At 42.2% G+C, this 20,441-nt stretch overlaps 2 protein-coding genes across 9 annotated transcripts in view; both read right to left on the bottom strand.

Annotated features, from left to right (window-relative positions):
- The window catches only part of SNCAIP (synuclein alpha interacting protein), a 118,547-nt gene that overhangs the window by 55,923 nt on the left and 42,183 nt on the right, over window positions 1-20,441 (bottom strand). The window lies entirely within an intron of this gene.
- Window positions 5,679-7,957, bottom strand: LOC128423056 (uncharacterized). The gene has a single exon (XM_053407764.1). It carries the CDS (start codon window positions 7,512-7,514, stop codon window positions 6,471-6,473), a length of 1,044 nt encoding a protein of 347 aa, XP_053263739.1. The 5' UTR covers window positions 7,515-7,957; the 3' UTR covers window positions 5,679-6,470.

Below are 20,441 nucleotides of genomic sequence, written 5' to 3'. Positions count from 1 at the left end.
CTATTTAAAAGAGAAAAAAGAAAGACAAAAATTAACACTGTACACTTACTAAGGGGTTGTATTCAACATAGCACTAAGTCCTGTTAGTGCAATAATTACTGCAAGTGTAATGGGACTTTCCTGTTCTCTCCTTCCGCTGAGCAGCCCCTAAATGTGTTTAGGGGTTGCCCTAATTCTGTGGAACAGAATTGCAGAGGATGAAGGTGCACACAGATGGAGGAGAGAGAGAAGTCCCATTGTACTAGAGGTAATATCGCCCTAGATTTCTATTCCTTCCTTCATCAAGGGAGATTTCAGAGTCTGTAGAAACAAATTATAATACAACAAAAGCAAATAAACCACAATTCAATTGAAACGGGGTTGGGAAGAGAGATCTCACAAGATCTGTCTGTCCCAGTACAGGCCTAATAAAATCATGTGTGAGGGATGTCTTCAGCTTCTACCAGAAGATGGAAAGTATGGACACCAACCAAACTTCAAGCGAAAGGGTGTTCCTAAACTGGGGTGTTAATGCCAACAAAGCCGTCTGGTGGCTCTTGGTTCCTCTGAGCTCATTCAAAGATGGTAAATAGGTGCTAAATAGGTAGCCAGGGCAGTTCTTTAAAGACTGTTGTGATTTTGTTTCATGCAGAAAGGCCCCTCAAAACTTTGGCTGCTGCACTTTGCACTAGTTGTAGTCTTTTAGGGGGAGTGAAACCACATCCAAAACATGTCACCTTCATATTTTCCGGTCCCAGGAACCACAAAGTCACAGCGCCTCCAACTTGTCAGTTTGGTTTATTGAACCTCATCCAGCCCATTACCATCACCAGATACTGATCAAGCATCTGCACAGCTTCATCTGATGCAGATAACACAGAGAAACAGAACTAGATGCCATCTGCCTATTGAAGAATGTCTGGATTTGCCTCAGTTCTATTCAGGATCAGCTAGGTTTTCAACGATTCTTGATGCACACTCTTGGCTTACAGATAATACATTAAAAAACCTCTTTCTAAGCTTCAAGTGTAAGCATTCAACTCAGGGAATTTAACTCAAGAGACTGCACAGCAAAATTTTTCTCAAGGCCTAGAAATGTCCTAATCTCTCCCCTGCAGCCCAGCTTCGTAGCTGCACAATTAACCAGAGTGTTAAATATTTAGGGGCTTTTGAACAGAGATCTGTCTGGATTAGGATCCAGGGTTTGGACAAAAAATAGGCTGCTTGGCCAGATAGTTTGCAAAGGTTTGCATCAGTAACAATTTCACTAAAAGTAATGGTTTGACACAAAAGAACTTTTTGTGTATGTCTCCACAACATGGCCAAGTCAGTTTGAATGCTGAACATGCACGTAAATGGTCTTGTTTTACATTTGAAGTCAGAGAAAAACATCTGGAGAAAATGCTGCATGGGAGTGTTATAAACTTAACAAATACACACCATGCACCAGTCGCAAACTTTGGCAACATAAGTGTGAGACTTAACCTCCCCTCGCCCCAAAGTACACAGGCACAAGACTTTTTATTAAAAATGGCATTCAAGCATCATGGTTCTTGCTTACAAGAGCCTTGCATATGGCTTGGTGATTTATTTTCCAAAGTGTCCTCCATGCTTCATTAAGGAAGACATGTAGCGGACACTATTCTTTGGAAGTCTTAAGTGAAGTGGTCCTTGCACAATTCTGCTTTTCAGAAGTTCCAATGGTGGCAGCACATTAGGCACCCTCAAAGCTGATTTCTTCCGTGAAGAAGCATATCACCCAAGTGTGCCCAGTTGATTGCTCATCTTCTCTGTTTTTAAATGGCCATTCCAGGGCTCTTTTTCAGCTTAGAAGGGGGACGGGACTAACATCACAACTCTTATAAACCTCACTTCTGCACTCTAAGCACGGATTTTAATCAAGAGTGAAAGTGGTGTTTCGGGACTACATGACCTTTCCTTCCATTTCCATTTTCCTTGGTTTTTCAGTGTTGTGGCAACCCTATTTGAACTCAATAGGTACATTCTGAAATACTTGCTCGTAAGCTTTGACTCAGGCTGTACCAATTAAAGTATAATTGGGTCAGTAAGGTTAGCTAGGAAACCAACTTTTAAGAGCCTACCTAAAACTGAATTGGCCAAAAAGTCTAATGAAGACATGAAAGGTGATGGCACAGAATAAGAACCACTGTTGCTGTTCAGACACAATAGTAAATTATTATTTACTATTAAGTGTATGAGTCTTCGGCTTGTGGGCTCCCCGCTTTCCTCTGCTCCTCTCACATGGCTGTGAGAATACTGAAAGCTTTGGTTCTATTTTGAACTAACCATGGCTACTCATTATATCCAAACCCAAACTGAGTTTGACCTTGACTATCTTTAAACCATGGCTTATGATCTTGGATTGTTTCCCTAAACCAGAGTGTCTAGGCTTGGCTGTAACAAGTAAGGTTAAGGTAAAGGGACCCCTGACCATTAGGTCCAGTTGTGGCCGACTCTGGGGTTGCGGCGCTCATCTCGCTTTATTGGCTAAGGGAGCCGGCGTACAGCTTCCGGGTCATGTGGCCAGCATGACTAAGCCGCTTCTGGCGAACCAGAGCCGCACATGGAAACGCTGTTTAGCTTCCCGCTGGAGCGGTACCTATTTATCTACTTGCACTTTGACGTGCTTTTGAACTGCTAGGTTGGCAGGAGCAGGGACCGAGCAACGGGAGCTCACCCCGTTGCGGGGATTTAAACCGCCGGCCTTCTGATCGGCAAGTCCTAGGCTCTGTGGTTTAACTCACAGCGCCACCCACATCCCTTGTAACAAGTAACCCTGGTTAATTGAAAATGGAAGTGAAAACTTTCTTCTTCCTCATGCACCAGATGAGAAGGGAAGAGAAGCACCCAGGCCTTGAGGCTTGCGCAAGCAACACTAAAATGTTGTTAAGCTGCCATGGGGATTTGGGCATACGCGCACAAACTTCTCATCACTACAGGTTTGCTGATTCACAACATACACAGAGTTAAGAGCATAAGAAAAGCCTGTTGGATCAGGCCAATGGGCCATCTATTCCAGCATCCCATTCTCACAGTGGCCGACCAGATCTCTGTGGGAAAACTGCCCGCAGGAATTCAAGCCAGCTGCTCCACAACATACACAGGATTTCCACCCACCAACCGGGTGAACTGACTCTCATTTTCAAAGGACTAAATTTACATCAACAATGTGAATGAAATTTACTATTAATCTAAAAGACATGGCTAAGAAGAAAGCTTGTTGGGACAAGTATAATCAGCCTTAAGGGTGTTTTTTTGTCCTGCAATTGTGTATCCTTTGCAGTTACAAGGCAACAGGAAGTATGTTCAAGGAACTAAACAATCACATCTAACAATGGTAAAAGAACAGCTACGAGTCTCTGTAACCTTTGTGCGTGTGCTTAATCACAATGCAAGGGAAATGAGTGGAGATTTGGCCAATTTAAATGTTGTGAACAGTTAGGTCTGAGGGTCAGGATATGCAGATGAGGAGTTGACAGTAAAATGGGTTATGGTTAAACTACAGTGGTACCTCGCTTCAGGCTACATACGCTTCAGGTTACAGACTCCGCTAACCCAGAAATAGTACCTCGGGTTAAGAACTTTGCTTCAGGATGAGAACAGAAATTGTGCTCCGGCGGTGTGGCAGCAGCAGGAGGTCCCATTAGCTAAAGTGGTGCTTCAGGTTAAGAACGGTTTCAGGTTAAGAACGGACCTCTGGAACGAATTAAGTACTTAACCTGAGGTACCACTGTATTAATAACAGCTGCAGCTCAAATGTAGAGTGCATGCTTTGTATTCTCAAGGTCTGAGATTTGATCCCTGGCATCTGCTGGCAGGGCTGGGGCAATACTGCCATTTGGCCCAGGCAATACTGAGCTAGACAGGCCAATGGCATGACTTGTTATAAGGCTGCTTCCTAGGTTCCTGTGGCACAGGAGGTCTGTCACCAGCGGGGGACATGAATCCTTTCACTTAACACCATTTCCCAAATCTAGAATCATCCTCCCTGCCCTAGTGGGGGCAAAAACAATGACGTGTCTGGCACATCTATTCACCACTTTGCTTGAACGATCCACACAGCAACTTCCATGGGGACGATTTAGACTGGGGAATTGATTTTTTAAAAAAATACTCTGCTCATACCAAATCAAATTAGCAGCACCCTGTAGCTGTTTTGAAAGAGTGAAAAAAGATTAAAGGATACAGTGGTACCTCGGGTTACATACACTTCAGGTTACAGACTCCGCTAACCCAGAAATAGTGCTTCAGGTTAAGAACTTTGCTTCAGGATGAGAACAGAAATCGTGCTCCAGCGGTGCGGCAGCAGCAGGAGGCCCCATTAGCTAAAGTGGTGCTTCAGGTTAAGAACAGTTTCAGGTTAAGAATGGAGCTCCGGAACGAATTAAGTACTTAACCCAAGGTACCACTGTATCTGTTTTGTAATTCCCACATCATATGTGGGAATAATCAATATGTTTGTTTGGCCCTCAGCCAAGGTTCCATCATGACAGCAGACACTTCCTCGACTGGCAAATAACTCATTTGATCCAGCAACTGCAGGAGGAAGACTTTTGTTGTTGTTGTTTTTTGGTCCTAGATAGAAGGGAAGGAGCATTGCTGGCACTGAGTTTGCCCAAAGATTAAGAACATTCTCTTGAGTTGAAATCTTTTCACCCAGATGGGGTGGGGTGGGGGTTTCAAGGAGAGCAAAAGGGATTTCAGTAGCAGAAGCAATATTCAAAGCAAGGCTCCAGGGCTTGGTTTTTCCTGTGCATTTAAAAATTAAACTGCAAAGCAGAAAAAGATCATATATTTGAAGAGCATTTGTTCAGGTTACTGTTTCATACCCTATACTACAAACAGAGAAATAGATGCTTTGGATGGCAATTCACATTTGGTTTGGAAAAGCCGTTCTTTCATCAGCCTTCCTAAATGGCTGCTATGAACCTACGGTCTTACATCCCAAGATCAAAGGATGAAGCAACGGAATTAGTGGACGTGTCAGAGTTGGAGCAGGAATTGCTCTCAGTACCAAGCCCTGATTTCCCAGAAACCCCTACTCACTAGGAGCCCCTTGCTCTACCATCCAGTCTGAGCTGAAGTCCTGTTAAAGTCTAGTGTTGTCTGTTTATGAAGCAACATGCAGGCCTCTTTTGTCTGAGTTCCACACAGAGCTATCCAAGGTACTGCCTCAAACTTGAACTTTGCATAGCTTTTCTGTGTTGGAAACTGAGCTTTGCCTGTAATTGTTTTGCTGGGAATGGAACTTGCCTTGCCTGGCTTACTCTGCCAGAACCAGAACTCTTGCCCATCCCTCCTGCACACACTTAGCCTGTTTGTACTGCAATCTCCTGAGACAGAATACTGGTATCCCTGTTATCATCTGAACCCACAGAGGGAATTTGCTTGTGGAAACTCTGGTTCCTTGTGAACGACACCGCAATTGTTAGAAATCAAGCAGAATATTTCTGTTGGGGGGGGGTAGGGGGTAATTTACTGAACAAAGGTCAATCACAAATATATGCTATAGTGCCCGAGTTATGAAAAGAATGCTATAATCAATAGCTTACAGAACTTCTCTGGGAAGGAAATTGCAGCCCTTTATTACTTTATTAATTATTTATGTACTCATATTATTTTATCTAAATTTGCGATAAAAAATGTATTTCCACTTTAAAAAAAGAGCAAAAAATATATCAATGTAATATAAAATACTTTATTGCTTGTGCAACACATTACAGCATAAAATATATAGCCACTTAAATAGGCGTTTAAGGCTTTGGGGGAAAATCACATTACTTACATTCTAAAATAGAATGAAACAGATGCGGCTATCATAATCCATTCTATACATAATCCATGCCTTGCACATTATAAAGCGCATTTAAGGATACGTTTTGATCGTAAATCATGGGCACAACGACTGCACACCTCTGCAGAGATTGGGCAATGGCACCAGGCTCCATGCCACTTGTCAATCATGGCTGAGCAGGAGAATGCAGCTCCAGGGTGCTGACACCAAACAGCAACTGAGGAATGCCAGAGAGAAGAAGATCTGCTAGGTGATGCCCAGACATGTTAATTGCCTCCACAACCAGCACATACATCAACTGATCCTGTGTGCCAAACTAGGGGCAGAGTATCTCTGCATCTGAAGTGTTCCTGAGTAGAACGTTATGGTGAGATCTGACTTGGTCATAGTCATGTATGCCTTGGAAACCAGTGCTATTTTTTATTTTTTTTAAGGGGTGCTCCAGAACTCACTATGAACACTTCTCTCATTCTCTTAGAATTGCAATGGCACCAACCTGAGAGATACCAGAACACCTGCTGGAATTGACGCCATGCCTAATCCATTGGATTGAGGGTTGGGGAATGAGCTCATAATAAAATATATGTATATCATTATACAATAAAGATAGACATTGTCTTTGTTTCCAATTCCCACATTCTTTTTTCAGAGTCCTTTTGCAAAAGAATTCTGGCTGCTAGGCATATGGAGACACAGGAGCGATAGCTGACACAGTTACCTGTTTCTTCTCGCTCTTGCAACAGAAGCACCTTATCCTCACTATCAGTTTGTAGTTAAGCAACATAAGCACATAAGGGCTGATAACTGAGTATCCTGAAGACAGGACTGTCAGGACTGGTGGACCAAAGTAATAAGATCTAAATTTCTTCAGGCAGTAAACCAGGCTGAAGTAAGATACCCAGAGAGAAATAATAAGCAATATTAATAACAGAATGAGTTTACATGCCCTGACGACCTCAAGTTCAATAGCATCGCCCCCAATCCATATGCCTCCACATGTTGCCATCTTGTGTTTCCAAAGGAGGTATACTATTCGGAATCCAGCGAGGAGCATAATTAGCAGTGGAAGAAGATCAATAGCCACTAGGAAGATTTTCCCATACAAAATCTCCATCAGGTCATTTCTGTATTCCGTCTTACATTCAGCATATATCACATTGCTAAGTTGCTGGTTAGTTTCATTTTCTGTATACAGCTTTTCAGTCCTCCCTGTATACAGTAACAGTGGACAGGATGCTGCAGCGCCAGCAACCCAGAGAGTAGAAATCAGCACCATGTGACACGTCAGATGCTTTCTGCATGCAGCCTCAACTGGTGGATGCACCACTCGACACAATTTAAAACAGTAGAGCAAAGCAATATATAACGTGAACCATATGGCTTCAGAAGTAGTAAAATTTGTTAGGAATATGAGAACTTTGCAGCCGGCTGAATCCAACGCCACAGCAGAGGCATAAACAATCTTCAATACATTCACCGCCAAGTTGTGTATAAGATTTACCCATGCAAGACTGAAAATAAGTGTGAATGAGGTTCGCAACTGGTCATCGATGCATCTCCTTGTGCAGAAAATCAACAATATATTTCCAGGAACACTGACAGCAATCACAATAGCACAGGCGACAATCTCCAATGTGCCGACACACAGGTCCGTGTCCCTTAGCCAATTAAGTTTCTCCATAACTAATCTGATCCACAAAGCTTTTGGACAAAGCCTCATAGAAATGATTCCCAAGTTCAAAGGCTTTTCCCCTCCTGGTGAATGTTCACATTATGTATCATGCCGGAGAAAGGCATATACAGCAATCAGTCTCTTCACAGTGCGCAAAACTGAAAAACAAAGTCAAGCCAATGTTGTTTAAGCACATGCACTCAAGTGACCTTTATTTGTCTCATGTGGTGCCATCGTTACGAACCATCACATAAGCAGCATTTAATGAAAGGGTACAGAAATATGGCAACAACCTGGAAGCCTGCTGGCTTAAAAACATATCTCAAGATGCAGATCTTTCCAGCGAATAATACAACAAATCTCCCAGACATAAGGTAAAAGAAATCTAGAAAGCCCTATGAAAACAAATTGAAAGTTTATAGATATTTCTTTAAAAAGTTGCTTTTTACTATCTTTATTCTGAAATACAGGCCATATATATACACACACACACATGTACAAAAGTTATATTTTAGTCTCTGCCAACTGAAAATCTTGTCAGGGGAAATAAAGCTTACTTATTAAATAACCACTGAATACATTAAAAGGGGGGGGGGACTGACAAAAGCTTAACTATTGCAGAAGCCAAACTTGTAATTCTTTCCATTTCCTTGGAAACATAATTTTACCCAGGAGTTTTTTTTTCATCTGGAACTCACCGCAACTCAGTTCCAGCACCTCTCAGGTGGGCGCCATTGCCATTATAAGAGAGTGAGGGAGGCATTCATGGTAAGTTCAGGCACCTCTTTTTCTAGAAAAACAGCACTGATTTTGCCATTGACAAAAGACACAATGGGTGTAAGGTGGGGAAGAACAGATCAGCCTGTTTGGAGTCCCAGTCAGATTTACACGAGTTAATTCTTATGTTCATTCTGTCTCATTTCAGCATCTGTGATTTTTTAAAACATACACGATTATTATTTTTTTGCATTTTTGGAATATATTTCTTCAGGAAATATGCCTTTTTATGTACAGTGGTACCTCGGGTTACAGACACTTCAGGTTACAGACTCCACTAACCCAGAAATAGTACCTCGGGTTAAGAACTTTGCTTCAAGATGAGAACAGAATCACACAGTGGTGCGGCGGCAATGGGAGGCCCCATTAGCTAAAGAGGTACCTCAGGTTAAGAACAGTTTCAGGTTAAGAATGGACCTTCAGAACGAATTAAGTTCTTAACCCGAGGTTTTATTCTAAAATCTGCATTTTGTAGGCTTTTAAACTCAAAGTACATAGTTTAGTGAGATATATTTCAATATCCATTTTCACATTTTTTTCTCCAGGTGACTCCACTACAATGAAAACCTCTGCCAACGCTGAGTGGAATATTTAAGAATCAACAGTGGTGCTTGTATAAGGGCAGCGACGCTCCTTGACTTTCTACACTGTGGGTTGTAACTTTTACTCAAAGTAGACCCATGGGTAACTTAGGTTCATGAATTTCAATGGGTCTCCTCAGACAAAATGTTAGGTATGCACAACCCAATACTCTGAAAGCATCAGAACATCTAAAAAATACAGCACCAATATTTTATGAAGATCAAAATGCTACCTTCAGGATGTGGTAAGTGCTAACAACAGCACTGATTGTATTTTGTGTGTCTATGAAATTATATATACATATGTACTGGATTAGAAGAGTGAAATAAGCGGTATTGCTTTTTACTGCCTTGTGTAATGAGGTACAATGATGATATAGAGCCTGCATTTTAATGTGGTAAATGCTAAGTATCTCAGGATTTCATTATGGCTGCCGGGGATTAATTTGAAGTTTCTGCAGTGAGTAAAACAATTTACCTATCCACACAAATCGGGAGGTTTTTAATGTTTGATATTTTATTTGTGTTGGAAGCTGCCCAGAGTGGCTGGGGCAATCCGGTCAGATGGATGGGATACAAATAATAAAAGTATTATTATTATTATTATTATTATTATTATTATTATTATGATGTCTCAGCCCAACAAGCTCTACCGCTGTTCAGCCAACAGCAGCAGTTGTTCTTGTCAATGGCATTTGTGAAGCTTATCTAATGAAATGAATGGAAACTGCACAGTATCACGGCTTAGAATATTGTATACATTCAAGGAGATATGAAGTGCTCATAAATAACTCTGGGACGGGAGCCTTACTACAGTCCAGTAGCATCATGACAGACGCTTTTTAATTAGAGTTCTTTTTCCCCATACAATTGTACATCAGAAGTATGAGAAGAACAAAAGCTCTGAGATAAACAAGCTTGAGAGACCGAGAAAAGGCCTTCCATTAGGACAAAACTTTGGCCACCTCATGAGAAGAGAAGACTCCCTGGAGAAGACACTGATGCTGGGAAAGATGGAGGGCACAAGGAGAAGGGGGCGACAGAGGACGAGATGGTTGGATAGTGTTTTCGAGGTTACCAGCATGAGTTTGACCAAACTGCGGGAAGCAGTGGAGGACAGAGGTGCCTGGCGTGCTCTGGTCCATGGGGTCACGAAGAGTCGGACACGACTAAACGACAACATATAATAGAAAGAGATTTTCTCTTACAGAACTTGAGTTCCTTTGTTACCCTATCGTCACAGTAAGTGGTGAGGAGGGGGGAAGCAATTGTGTCTCCTGAGAGGTTAACCAACACAGAAGTGCAGCTTGTATTGTTCAGATCATCTGTTCCCAGTCTATAGCAGTTCAGGAAGGATGATTTTCAGTGTATTTCAGAAGGCACAAATCTAATGTTAATTCTTTGGCTCTAGTGAATGCCTGGGAGAGAAATCCTTCAAGTATTTATCAGCCGTGAGCGGCTTTTTGATAAGGTTTTGCAGTGAATTATTTTCCTTTGGTAAGTGTCAGTCTTATCCAACGTATGCCATATCGAAAGCTCCCCTTGAAGCTTTGAACAAAGATTAAAGATGAATATGTGTTTTCCGATGAGGGCTGTGGCTTCATTTTTCAAAACGGCAACCAACACAATGATATAGCTTTTCACCGTCTCCACAGCTCATAGAAAGCAAACCTTTCTGGCTCAGTCTAGTGTTCTCGAAATGTGTGCGTGATAAACTTAAAATGCTACTGCCTTTTTTTAAGAAGAAAAGGAAAAAAAGAACATGCTTATAAACATTATGACAACGAGAAAGAGCTGCATTAAATTTTCTAGTTCCAAAGTGTCTTGCAGGAGCAGAAACACTATTCTGCCCATGCAAGGCAGTCCTGCCAAATTCTTCCAGTTTCCCCTCTGCCATGCCCCATTACACACCATTTCAAAATGTCTGTCGGCTGCCAGGTGCAGTTTTTCAGAGAGCAAGAGATAATAGGAGAGACTGGGGTGGAGGTGCTAGTAGATCTCTATTGTGCAAGCAGTAGTGCTGCTCATGTATTTCTAGATCCAACCCCCAAAGTGTAAGGCAATATCAAATATTTCATTCAAAATAAACATATTGCATGCCACCCCAATCTCTGAGTGGTGCGAAATTTCCAGGCACTTCCCAGGGTTTGGTTTCCTCGGAGTGAGGGACAGTGGAGACTATGGTGTCCTTATATGATTTATTTACACATACAGTGGTACCTCAGGTTAAGTATTTAATTCGTTCTGGAGGTCTGTTCTTAACCTGAAGCACCACTTTAGCTAATGGGGCCTCCTGCTGCTGCCGCGCCGCCGGAGCACCATTTCTGTTCTCATCCTGAAGCAAAGTTCTTAACCCGAGGTACTATTTCTGGGTTAGCGGAGTCTGTAACCTGAAGCATATGTAACCTAAAGCGTATGTAACCCGAGGTACCACTGAGCCTACGATGGAGGGGCTCACAGCATTAACATCCCAAAAGGTATTGCCTCTTCTATAGCCACAGCCTTGCTGTGAAGCAGAAATCAAGCATGGCTCTCCTTCTCACGCTTTTGCTTGCAGCCTGCTTCCGGCCCAGTTCTCACACACATAACCTCTGGCTATTGTCCTCACTTCTAAGCCAGCACACTCATTTGGCCTCTGGCACAGAGCAGATGCCTGTTGTCTTTGTCCATGGAAGCAATGACAAACCTAGACAGCATCTTAAAAAGGAGAGACATCACCTTGCCAACAAAGGTCCGTATAGTTAAAGCTATGGTTTTCCCAGTAGTGATGTATGGAAGTGAGAGCAGGACCATAAAGAAGGCTGATCGCCAAAGAATTGATAATTTTGAATTATGGTGCTGGAGGAGACTCTTGAGAGTCCCATGGACTGCAAGAAGATCAAACCTATCCATTCTGAAGGAAAACAGCCCTGAGTGCTCACTGGAAGGACAGATCCTGAAGCTGAGGCTCCAATACTTTGGCCACCTCATGAGAAGAGAAGACTCCCTGGAAAAGACCCTGATGTTGGGAAAGATGGAGGGCACAAGGAGAAGGGGATGACAGAGGACGAGATGGTTGGATAGTGTTCTCAAAGCTACCAGCATGAGTTTTACCAAACTGCGGGAGGCAGTGGAAGACAGGAGTGCCTGGTGCGCTCTGGTCCATGGGGTCACGAAGGGTCGGACACGACTAAACAACAACAGAGCAGATTCTTTTCTTATGCTAAAGACCTATACTTAGGGGTCATTAGGGCCCTTGCCTGGCTACTTCAACAATGGACCCCCCCCCAATCACAATATAAGTGACTTTGTAATACTCAAGTTTGGTTGTAATACTCAATGACCGAGATAAAGAGCCATATTTTTCAGAAATGCATTCTTTCCCAGAGGACTTGAGCCATTTGCATAAGACATGTTAATTTTTGCATAATTATAAGGTCCCAGAGTTTACAACCCCGTTATGTAAGAGACTAGGCAATTTTCCAGTTTGGGGCTGCACGTAGCTTTGTTGTTATTTAAAATCCATTTCCAAGCATAAAATTTTGAATCTATCCAGCTACCATTCAACAAGCTTTTAACTTCAGGTGTAAAGGAATACCACGGCTCACGTTTCAGATCTGCCCTGATTCTTTTTTGCCAGATGCTTGAACATGTTTCAAGATATTCTTCAAAAAGGCCTTCTCCCAACAAGCCACGGTTATATATTTACTTTTGTTTATAGTCATATTTATGGAAAACAGCAAGAGTGTTTCAATGAGCAGACCCAAGAAAAAAAAACGGAGATGTCTGTTTGCCCATTTGCAGAGATGATTTGCTATTAAATGTGTTTTGCTAGAGTTTCACATATTCAAACAAAGTGACAACCTGACATACTGCGACACTATTTTGACAGTAATATGCTAGATAAGGATATGTAATGCAGTCTCTGGAGCATTGATTATTTTGTCTTCTAGAGCTCCCTTTGCACAATCCCTCCCCACACACACACCCCGTCAAAATGATGTAAAATAGTGTTGTTTTTATTAGATGTCATCTGCATTGTCTGGCTTTTCTCTCATTGACTAAGCATCTCTGTAGCACCAACTTATTTTATTCATTTTCCCCCTTCTTGTTAACCATGTATGCCAAGAAAAACATATGGTACAGGATGAGTTATCTGCTCAGTCAACTCGTATAAAATTTAAAGGAAAGGGTTAGATGGATTTTCACTGTCCATGCATGAATCTGAAGCAGCACTTTTGTCTAAGAAAAACAAAAAGCTAGCAGCGGGGCCGCTAAAATAGTGTGATTGATTTCAGTGGAGGAGTGAATTCTGGGACTGGGATTACCTTATCCCTTATCATGTTTATTCAGAAGTTTCCTTAAGTTCAAAAGTTCATAGCTGCATGCATATAATGATCTGGTACTTCTGAAGCAAGCCAGAATGAAAGTCATGGTTTCAGTCAGCACACAACAGCTATCATAAAACACACTGCACAAGTGATAACAGATCACCTTCTAGATTGCTTTTAAAAAACACACCACACAGAACACTTATAAAGTGACTGATAAGGATAGAGATAGTCTATTCCTTCCAGGAATGCTTGGAGTAGGATTACCATTATATGCTGCAACACCTCAGCAAGAGACAGTAAGATGAGGTCTGGCCTGCAGTTTGATGGTTCCTCAGCATACAAGAATATTTTTCAGAAGTGGTTTCACCACTGCCTCCTTCTATACTGTAGGGCCTGTTCCCTCTCCCTGGAAAGCACTTTACAATTGCTCTGATACAGCAGATCAGTCCTCTTTCTTTCTTTCTTTCTTTCTTTCTTTCTTTCTTTCTTTCTTTCTTTCTTTGCAGATTTAAACACTAATCGTCTGGGTTGAAGCACACACAAAAACAGAACTTTCACTGGCATGGATGTAAGTGGTGTTATCTGCAAAGTGCCTTGCAAACCACAATGACTACAGTGGTACCTTGGTTCTCAAACGCCTTGGTACTCAAACAACTTGGAACCCAAACACTGCAAACCAGAAGTAAGTGTTCTGGTTTGTGAACTTTTTTCAGAAGCCAAACGTGCTCCGTTTTGAGTATTATGCTTCTGGGTTGAGTGCCACACTTCCGTTCTGAGTGCCACAATTCCATTTTGAGTGCCACACTTCTGTTTTGAGTGTTACGCTGAGGTCTGTCTGTTTTTGCTATTTATTTAGCGTTTTCATTTGATTGTGTGGAATGCAGTTCAGCTACTGATTGATTGTGTGACTGCGGTACATTGTTTATTGCTTTCATTTTATGGATCAATGGTCTCATTAGATAGTAAAATTCATGTTACATTGCTGTTTTAGGGGTTGTTTCTAAAAGTCTGGGATGGATTAATCTATTTGCATTACTTTCTATGGGAAAGCGCGTCTTGGTTTTGGAACGCTTTGGTTTTGGAATGGACTTCCAGAACGGATTAAGTTTGAGAGCCAAGGTACCACTGTACTCTGGAACTCTGATTGTAAATGACCCCCAACCACCAGAAACAGCTCTGCTGGATGAAACTCCACAGAAATAATGTAAACCTTTTTCACCACCAGTACTGCCTTTCACTGCCATGAAGTAGGCTTTAAAATGTCCAGCCCATGTCCAGTCAGTGTGGTCTGAATCTTCCTCCTTTGCTCTAAACATCCTTTGTCACTGCTGCGTCGTAAGCCCTGGAGATGCAATTTTTTATTTACTTGCCTAACAACATTTGTACCTTGCCTTTCAAGACCACAAGACAGCTTAAAACAAAATTAAAAAACAATACAAGTTTTAAAACAAGCAACGAAACAAAGTTATTTAAAAAAAGAGAACAGTGTACAAAATAACTAAAAGGCCATTATAAAAACATTCAGGAAATGCCTAAGTGAAACAAATTTCAGTATTCAGGGTCTGTTTAAACAGAGCAAAGAGGGGTCTTGTTGCAAATGTATGGAGAAGCTACAGGATTTTGTATTAGAGGGAGTAATTTAGATCTCTCCCCATGACACCCACTTATTCCAGAGCCCAGACAGAGTCAACAGGACTGACAAGGACATCGGCAGGGAACTATGTAAGCACAGTCAGGAAGTCAAATGGATTCATCAGCCTCAGGGGGCAGATGAGAGAAAAAGGCCAGCTCTTACAGTGCTGATCTTGTTGTGGCAAGAGGGAGTGAAACATCCCCCCCCCAAAAAAAAAGGTGAGCCGTGCTGCCTGACCTCAATTCTACATACAGTCATACCCCATGTTACGTTTGCTTCAGGTTGAGTGTTTTCAGGTTGCGTCCCGTGGTGACCTGGAAGTACCGGAAAGGGTTACTTCCGGGTTTTGCCGCTCCGCATGTGCAGACGTGCAAAATGACATCACATGCATGCGCAGAAGCGGCGAATCGCGACCCGCACACGCGGGTTGCGTTCTGCTCATCTTGCGAACAGGCCTCTGGAATGGATTCCGTTCGCAACCAGAGGTACCACTGTATATGCTTCCTTTTCCAAGGCTGTCTCTGCATCAGTGGAGGTGGGTGCTGATATCAGATCACAGACCCAACTTGTGCACACCAGCAGTGCCACTGAACCAATGCTGGCATCCTGGCACCTGGAAGGATTCAGAATTCTTGACACAGTGCAAGAGTCATGCTGCTCCAGCAACACTGCAAAGAGATCGTATACTGCACAAATGCTTGAACGGGAGATTCAGTACCACCATTGGAAGGTGACATACAGCTCTACCTCTCCTTCCCATCGGAGGCGAGTGACACTGTGCAGGTATTTAACTGGTGCCTGGAGGCTGTCATGTAATGGATGAGGACTGAAAATGAATCTTTATGCCATTTCTGTGTCTCTCTCTGTGTGTGTTTGTGTCTGTAGTACCTGCCCATTCTCATTTACAGCATGCTCCCTCCAAGGAGTGTGACCTGCTGCCAACCTTGTTATTGTCAGGGGCTGGACTGTGGAGGAATGGTGGGAGGCACCCCCTTTTCCTGAACCTTCCCAAGGACAGGACAGTATTGATTTAGAACAGTGGTTTGCAGAGGGGCATAGTCCAGAGGGGAAAAGCTGGGAGATATTGGGCGAGGAACAGCTAGAAGAAGAAAGACCAGGAGAGAGACAGCTGGCAGATTCAGTGTCCTTGGAAAGCATTCCAGACCCCCCCCCCTTCGCCTAAGACTAGGCGGGCTTTGAGAGTGATAGAACAGAAAGCGCAGCGGCAACAAGCTCAGATTACCCAACGTAGGAATGAGATAGATTAATGGGGACGGAGCGGGTGAACCTTTACTGGGAGCAATGCCATTTCTAGAGAGATATGTATTCCTTTCTCTCTTGCTATGATTATTAAATAAGCTATCTGGTAAGAACGTTCCTTTTGTTTGATCTGCTTATTTACTGCCATAGGGGGAGGGATCCGATTCCCTGAAGCCTGACAGTTATCATTTTAGACATATTTGTTTTTCTGGGCATTTGATATTGTACTTTTACAGTTAATCTGTTTTTAATGATGTGAATGTGATTTTAACTTTGGCTGTAAATTGCTTCAGGACTTTTTTTAAAAGTGGGAAGCGATATATAAATCAAATAAACCCGAATAAACCTAAACCTAATTCCAACAAGATGGAGATACTATGGGGATTGGTGGTTCCCACCTCCCAGAATCAGGTTAATGGCCTACTCTGAGTGAGGTTGCACTCCCCATGAAGGATCACATAGATGGTCTGGGGTACTCCTTTATTCTTCCTTGTCACTGGAGGCCCAAGTAGTACACCATCAATGGCTGTTCCTGAACAGTAATAGCCTAGTAACCCATGCCTTTGGCAACCAGATGGAGGGATGGTCTTCTGAATTTATACTGCACATTGAGGACTTGATTTTCTGTGATTCCATGTTGTAGGCCTACCCTAAGATAGTTTTTATGATGATGGATGGGATAAACATTAAATAAATAAATAGTTATTGGCATTGGTGGACAATGGTTCATTTCAATCACTGAAGCAATGCACTTGCAAGGAAATTCCATACTTGCATTTGATAGTAATACCTATGATTCTTTTATAGACCCGTGCTATCTCCCTAATAGTTTTTAAAGTATCAGAGCACAAAAACTTGTTTTGCATACACTTGCACATTCTGAAAGGCTGCTTAGAAAAACAAGCATTATCTCCCCCCCAATTTAACTCGAAGGGCCAATCAGAGAGCCGAAAATTAGTATTTGTTATTTTAAAATTTAAACAATACACACAGTTCATGCTTTCTGCAAAAGCTAATGTACTGTTAAGTTTAATCTTTCTGAAAATGCCCAAACAAATTAGAGGTCAGCTTATTTGTTTAAACCGTTGTATATGATTTGTTTTGTTTGATTAATATATGCTGGTATTCACTTGGAATTCCGACAAGGCTATTCACTGATAATATAAAATATCTTTCTGTCATGCAAGATTAACACACTTATTTCATGTGGCCCAGCTCAAATACCCTTCCTTTCGGGAAGAACAATTTTCATATGAATTGTAGTTTGCAGAAAACTTATGAGCATTTCGAACCAGCTTTCCATAGCTTCTAGGCCTTATTGTTATGCAGACAGGAGCCAAATTATATGGAAAAATCCATTCTCCATATGACGTGCGTGATATCGAAGGCGAAAGGAACAGTTAAAGGAGCCATATTGAAACAGAGAGCAACTAAGCACTTCAACCTTATTTCTATATTTTGTTTCAACCTTCTTATTTCCCACTGTCATAACAAAAGAAAGCCAGGAACAATATTTTATACTGCAACCACATGTATCTCATATGCAAACACTTCAAGATGTTGCGCTGCTGTTGAGTGTATATATCTTTAGTGCATGTTAATAGCACTGTTCCATCTGAAAAAGTGATCAAGGGTCTGGAACAACTCCCCTAGGAGGAAAGGATACAAACTTTGAAGCTTAGAGTAAGGGCAGGGGCATGGTGGAGGTGTGCTATAATTATGCATGGTGTGGAGAAAGGAGAAGTTTTTCTCCCTTTCGCATAATACTAGAAACCAGGGCTATCCAATGAAGCTGAACAGTGTGAAACTCAGGACAGACGGCACTCTGTCACAGAGGACATAGTTAAACTCTGGAATTTGCTACTACAAGATATAGTGGTAGCTGCCCAGCTGGTGGGGTTTAAAAGAGGATTAGACAAATTCAAGGAGGAGAAGGCTATATCAATGGCTATTAGTTACGATGACTATATATTCCTAGGTAAAGGACCCCTTGGATGGTTAAATCCAGTCAAAGACAATCATCTTGCTTTCAGGCTGAGGGAGCCAGCGTTTGTCCACAGACAGCTTTCCAGGTCATGTGGCCAGCAGGACTAAACCACTTCTGGCGCAACGGAACACCAAACCAAAGCACACGGAAATGCTGTTTATCTTCCCGCCGCTGCAGTACCTATTTATCTACTTGCGCTGGTGTGCTTTCAAACTGCTAGGTTGGCATGAGCTGGGACAGAGCAACGGGAGCTTGCCCCATTGCGGGGATTCAAACGGCCAACCTTCTGATCGACAAGCCCAAGAGGCTTAGTGGTTTAGACCACAGCGCCACCCTTTGTATCAGAGGATACTTGCCTCTGAATACTAGTTGCTTGGGAACACAAGTGGGAAAGTGCTGCTGTACTCATGTCCTGCTTGTGGGCTTTCCATAGGTATATGGTTGGCCAATGGGGAGACAGAAAGTTGAATCATGTGGTGCTTTGGTCTGATGCAGAGTAGTATCAACTCCAGATTCTGGAGCAAGAAATCCTCGATGGACCCCCTCCCCCACATGCACCAAGTGTGTCTCCTCACTGCAGCATGGCTATGGGGTGACCATGTACCAGTCACTTTCTTTTAATCTAAGCCAGGGTTTCCCAAACTTGGGTCTCCAGCTGTTGTTGGACCACAATTCCCATCATCCCTCTCTAGCATGATCAGTGGTCAAGGATGATGGGGACTGCAGTCCAAAAACAGCTGGAGCCTAAAGTTTGGGAAACAATGGTCCAACCCTAACTCATAGGGTTGTTCTGAGCATAAAATCAGGAGGGGAGAACCATGTATGGTTCTCTGAGGGAAAGCTGGAATATAAATGTAATAACTAATGTGTGAAGCAAAGCTAAGTGTACCATTGTACTATGAATCATCAACTATTATGGAGCTCCAGTCTGGGAACAATGAGGGCTTGATATTTAATTCTCCCATGGACTTCTTCCCTGACTTCTTCCTATTACGAGCCCCTTTGTGGTTTCAGACAGTAACCCCCCCCCCTCAGTTCAGACCCATTCTCACAGCTAAATCTACAAATGCGGCAAAAAAGAGAGACGCAAACCCTAAATTCTGCTCCCTAGGAAGTAAGTCCCATTTAACTTGATGGGATTTAACTCCCAAGCAAATATGCTTAGAAAAGGGCTGTAAGCTACCACCATTTTTATTGGCTTTCAAAAAAAAAAAACAAATGTTTTGAAATTATGGTAGTCCAATAGGGCACGCAGGTCAGGGAAGTTATATGAGAAATGGTTTTAATAACCAATTCAATGAATTATTCAAAGGTAAGGAAAAAGGTCTAAGAACAAGGTGCCAGGAACCCCTCAGCCCCCAGGTACAAAGCAGAAAATAGGCAGATCAACAGTTAATTCCAAGGAGAACTATTGCTTGTATTATCAGACACTTGGGCAGGTAAGAGTACCTTTGTAATATGAATCATCACCTGTGATGGAGTGCAAGCCTGGGAACTCTTGAGGGCCTGAAATTTAATTCTGCCCCTACCAAGGACTTGTTCCCTGACCTCCTCCTGTTACAAACCCCTTTGTGCTTTCAGACAAAGGAAGTAAATTTACACACAAAAGGGTTCAGCTAACACAGTAATGCTCACAGAACAAAGAAATGCTTTGGTGTGTGGCATCGTCCCACATTTACTAAGAGATCACGAAAGCATGCCTGAGAGCAGTCATGGCTACTCCGGTGTACAAAAAAGTTTTGTGTGAATCAGCTGTGTGTTATGTATGTTTGGATGAAATAAACCAAAAGTAACCACAGGTTTTCATAGTTGCTGCATTTTCGATCCTTTCAAGTCAAAAGTGATACAATGATACGCATTACAAGTATTTAATTAACAAAGGAAGGAAAGCATGGGAATATTGTTTTTTGGGAATCCCCTCCTTTCCCCCGTTTCCTCTTTGAATGGGTGAGTGTACATGAAAGATACTATCTTTGCAGAGTTGTTGTTTAAATAAGTCGTAATTAGAAAAGGCTTATCATTGCAATATGCTTTGCAGCATTATAGATATCGTTTTGATCTGCCCTCCCTCCCTTAGTCTCCAAGCAAAATAATTCTTGAAAGCAGTCATTACACGTCCTTCAAAAGGAAGCTGATGCTGGCAAACAGATGTTCTTTCTAGTAAAGATACCCTAATCTTCATGATATTGCTGTGCAAGATGTTTCTCGTAGTATCTTTCCTAAAGGCATTTAGCATACATTTGGCAGATAGGAAATTTGCCCTTTCAACTCGCTAGTTTTCATAAGAAACAACACACTAATAGTTTTCCATGTGATCTAACCACACTACAGCGCTGACTGTCTTATCTGAGCTACTTAGATTATGTTCATCCTGTGCATCTGGGTGTACATCTGGGAATGAATTTCTGGTAATCTGCTGGAATT

This window comes from Podarcis raffonei, chromosome 11, assembly GCF_027172205.1.
Source record: "Podarcis raffonei isolate rPodRaf1 chromosome 11, rPodRaf1.pri, whole genome shotgun sequence".
In the NCBI taxonomy this organism is placed as follows: domain Eukaryota; kingdom Metazoa; phylum Chordata; class Lepidosauria; order Squamata; family Lacertidae; genus Podarcis; species Podarcis raffonei.
The sequence above is the reverse complement of the archived record's forward strand: the minus strand, read 5'-3'. Positions and strand labels throughout refer to the sequence as shown.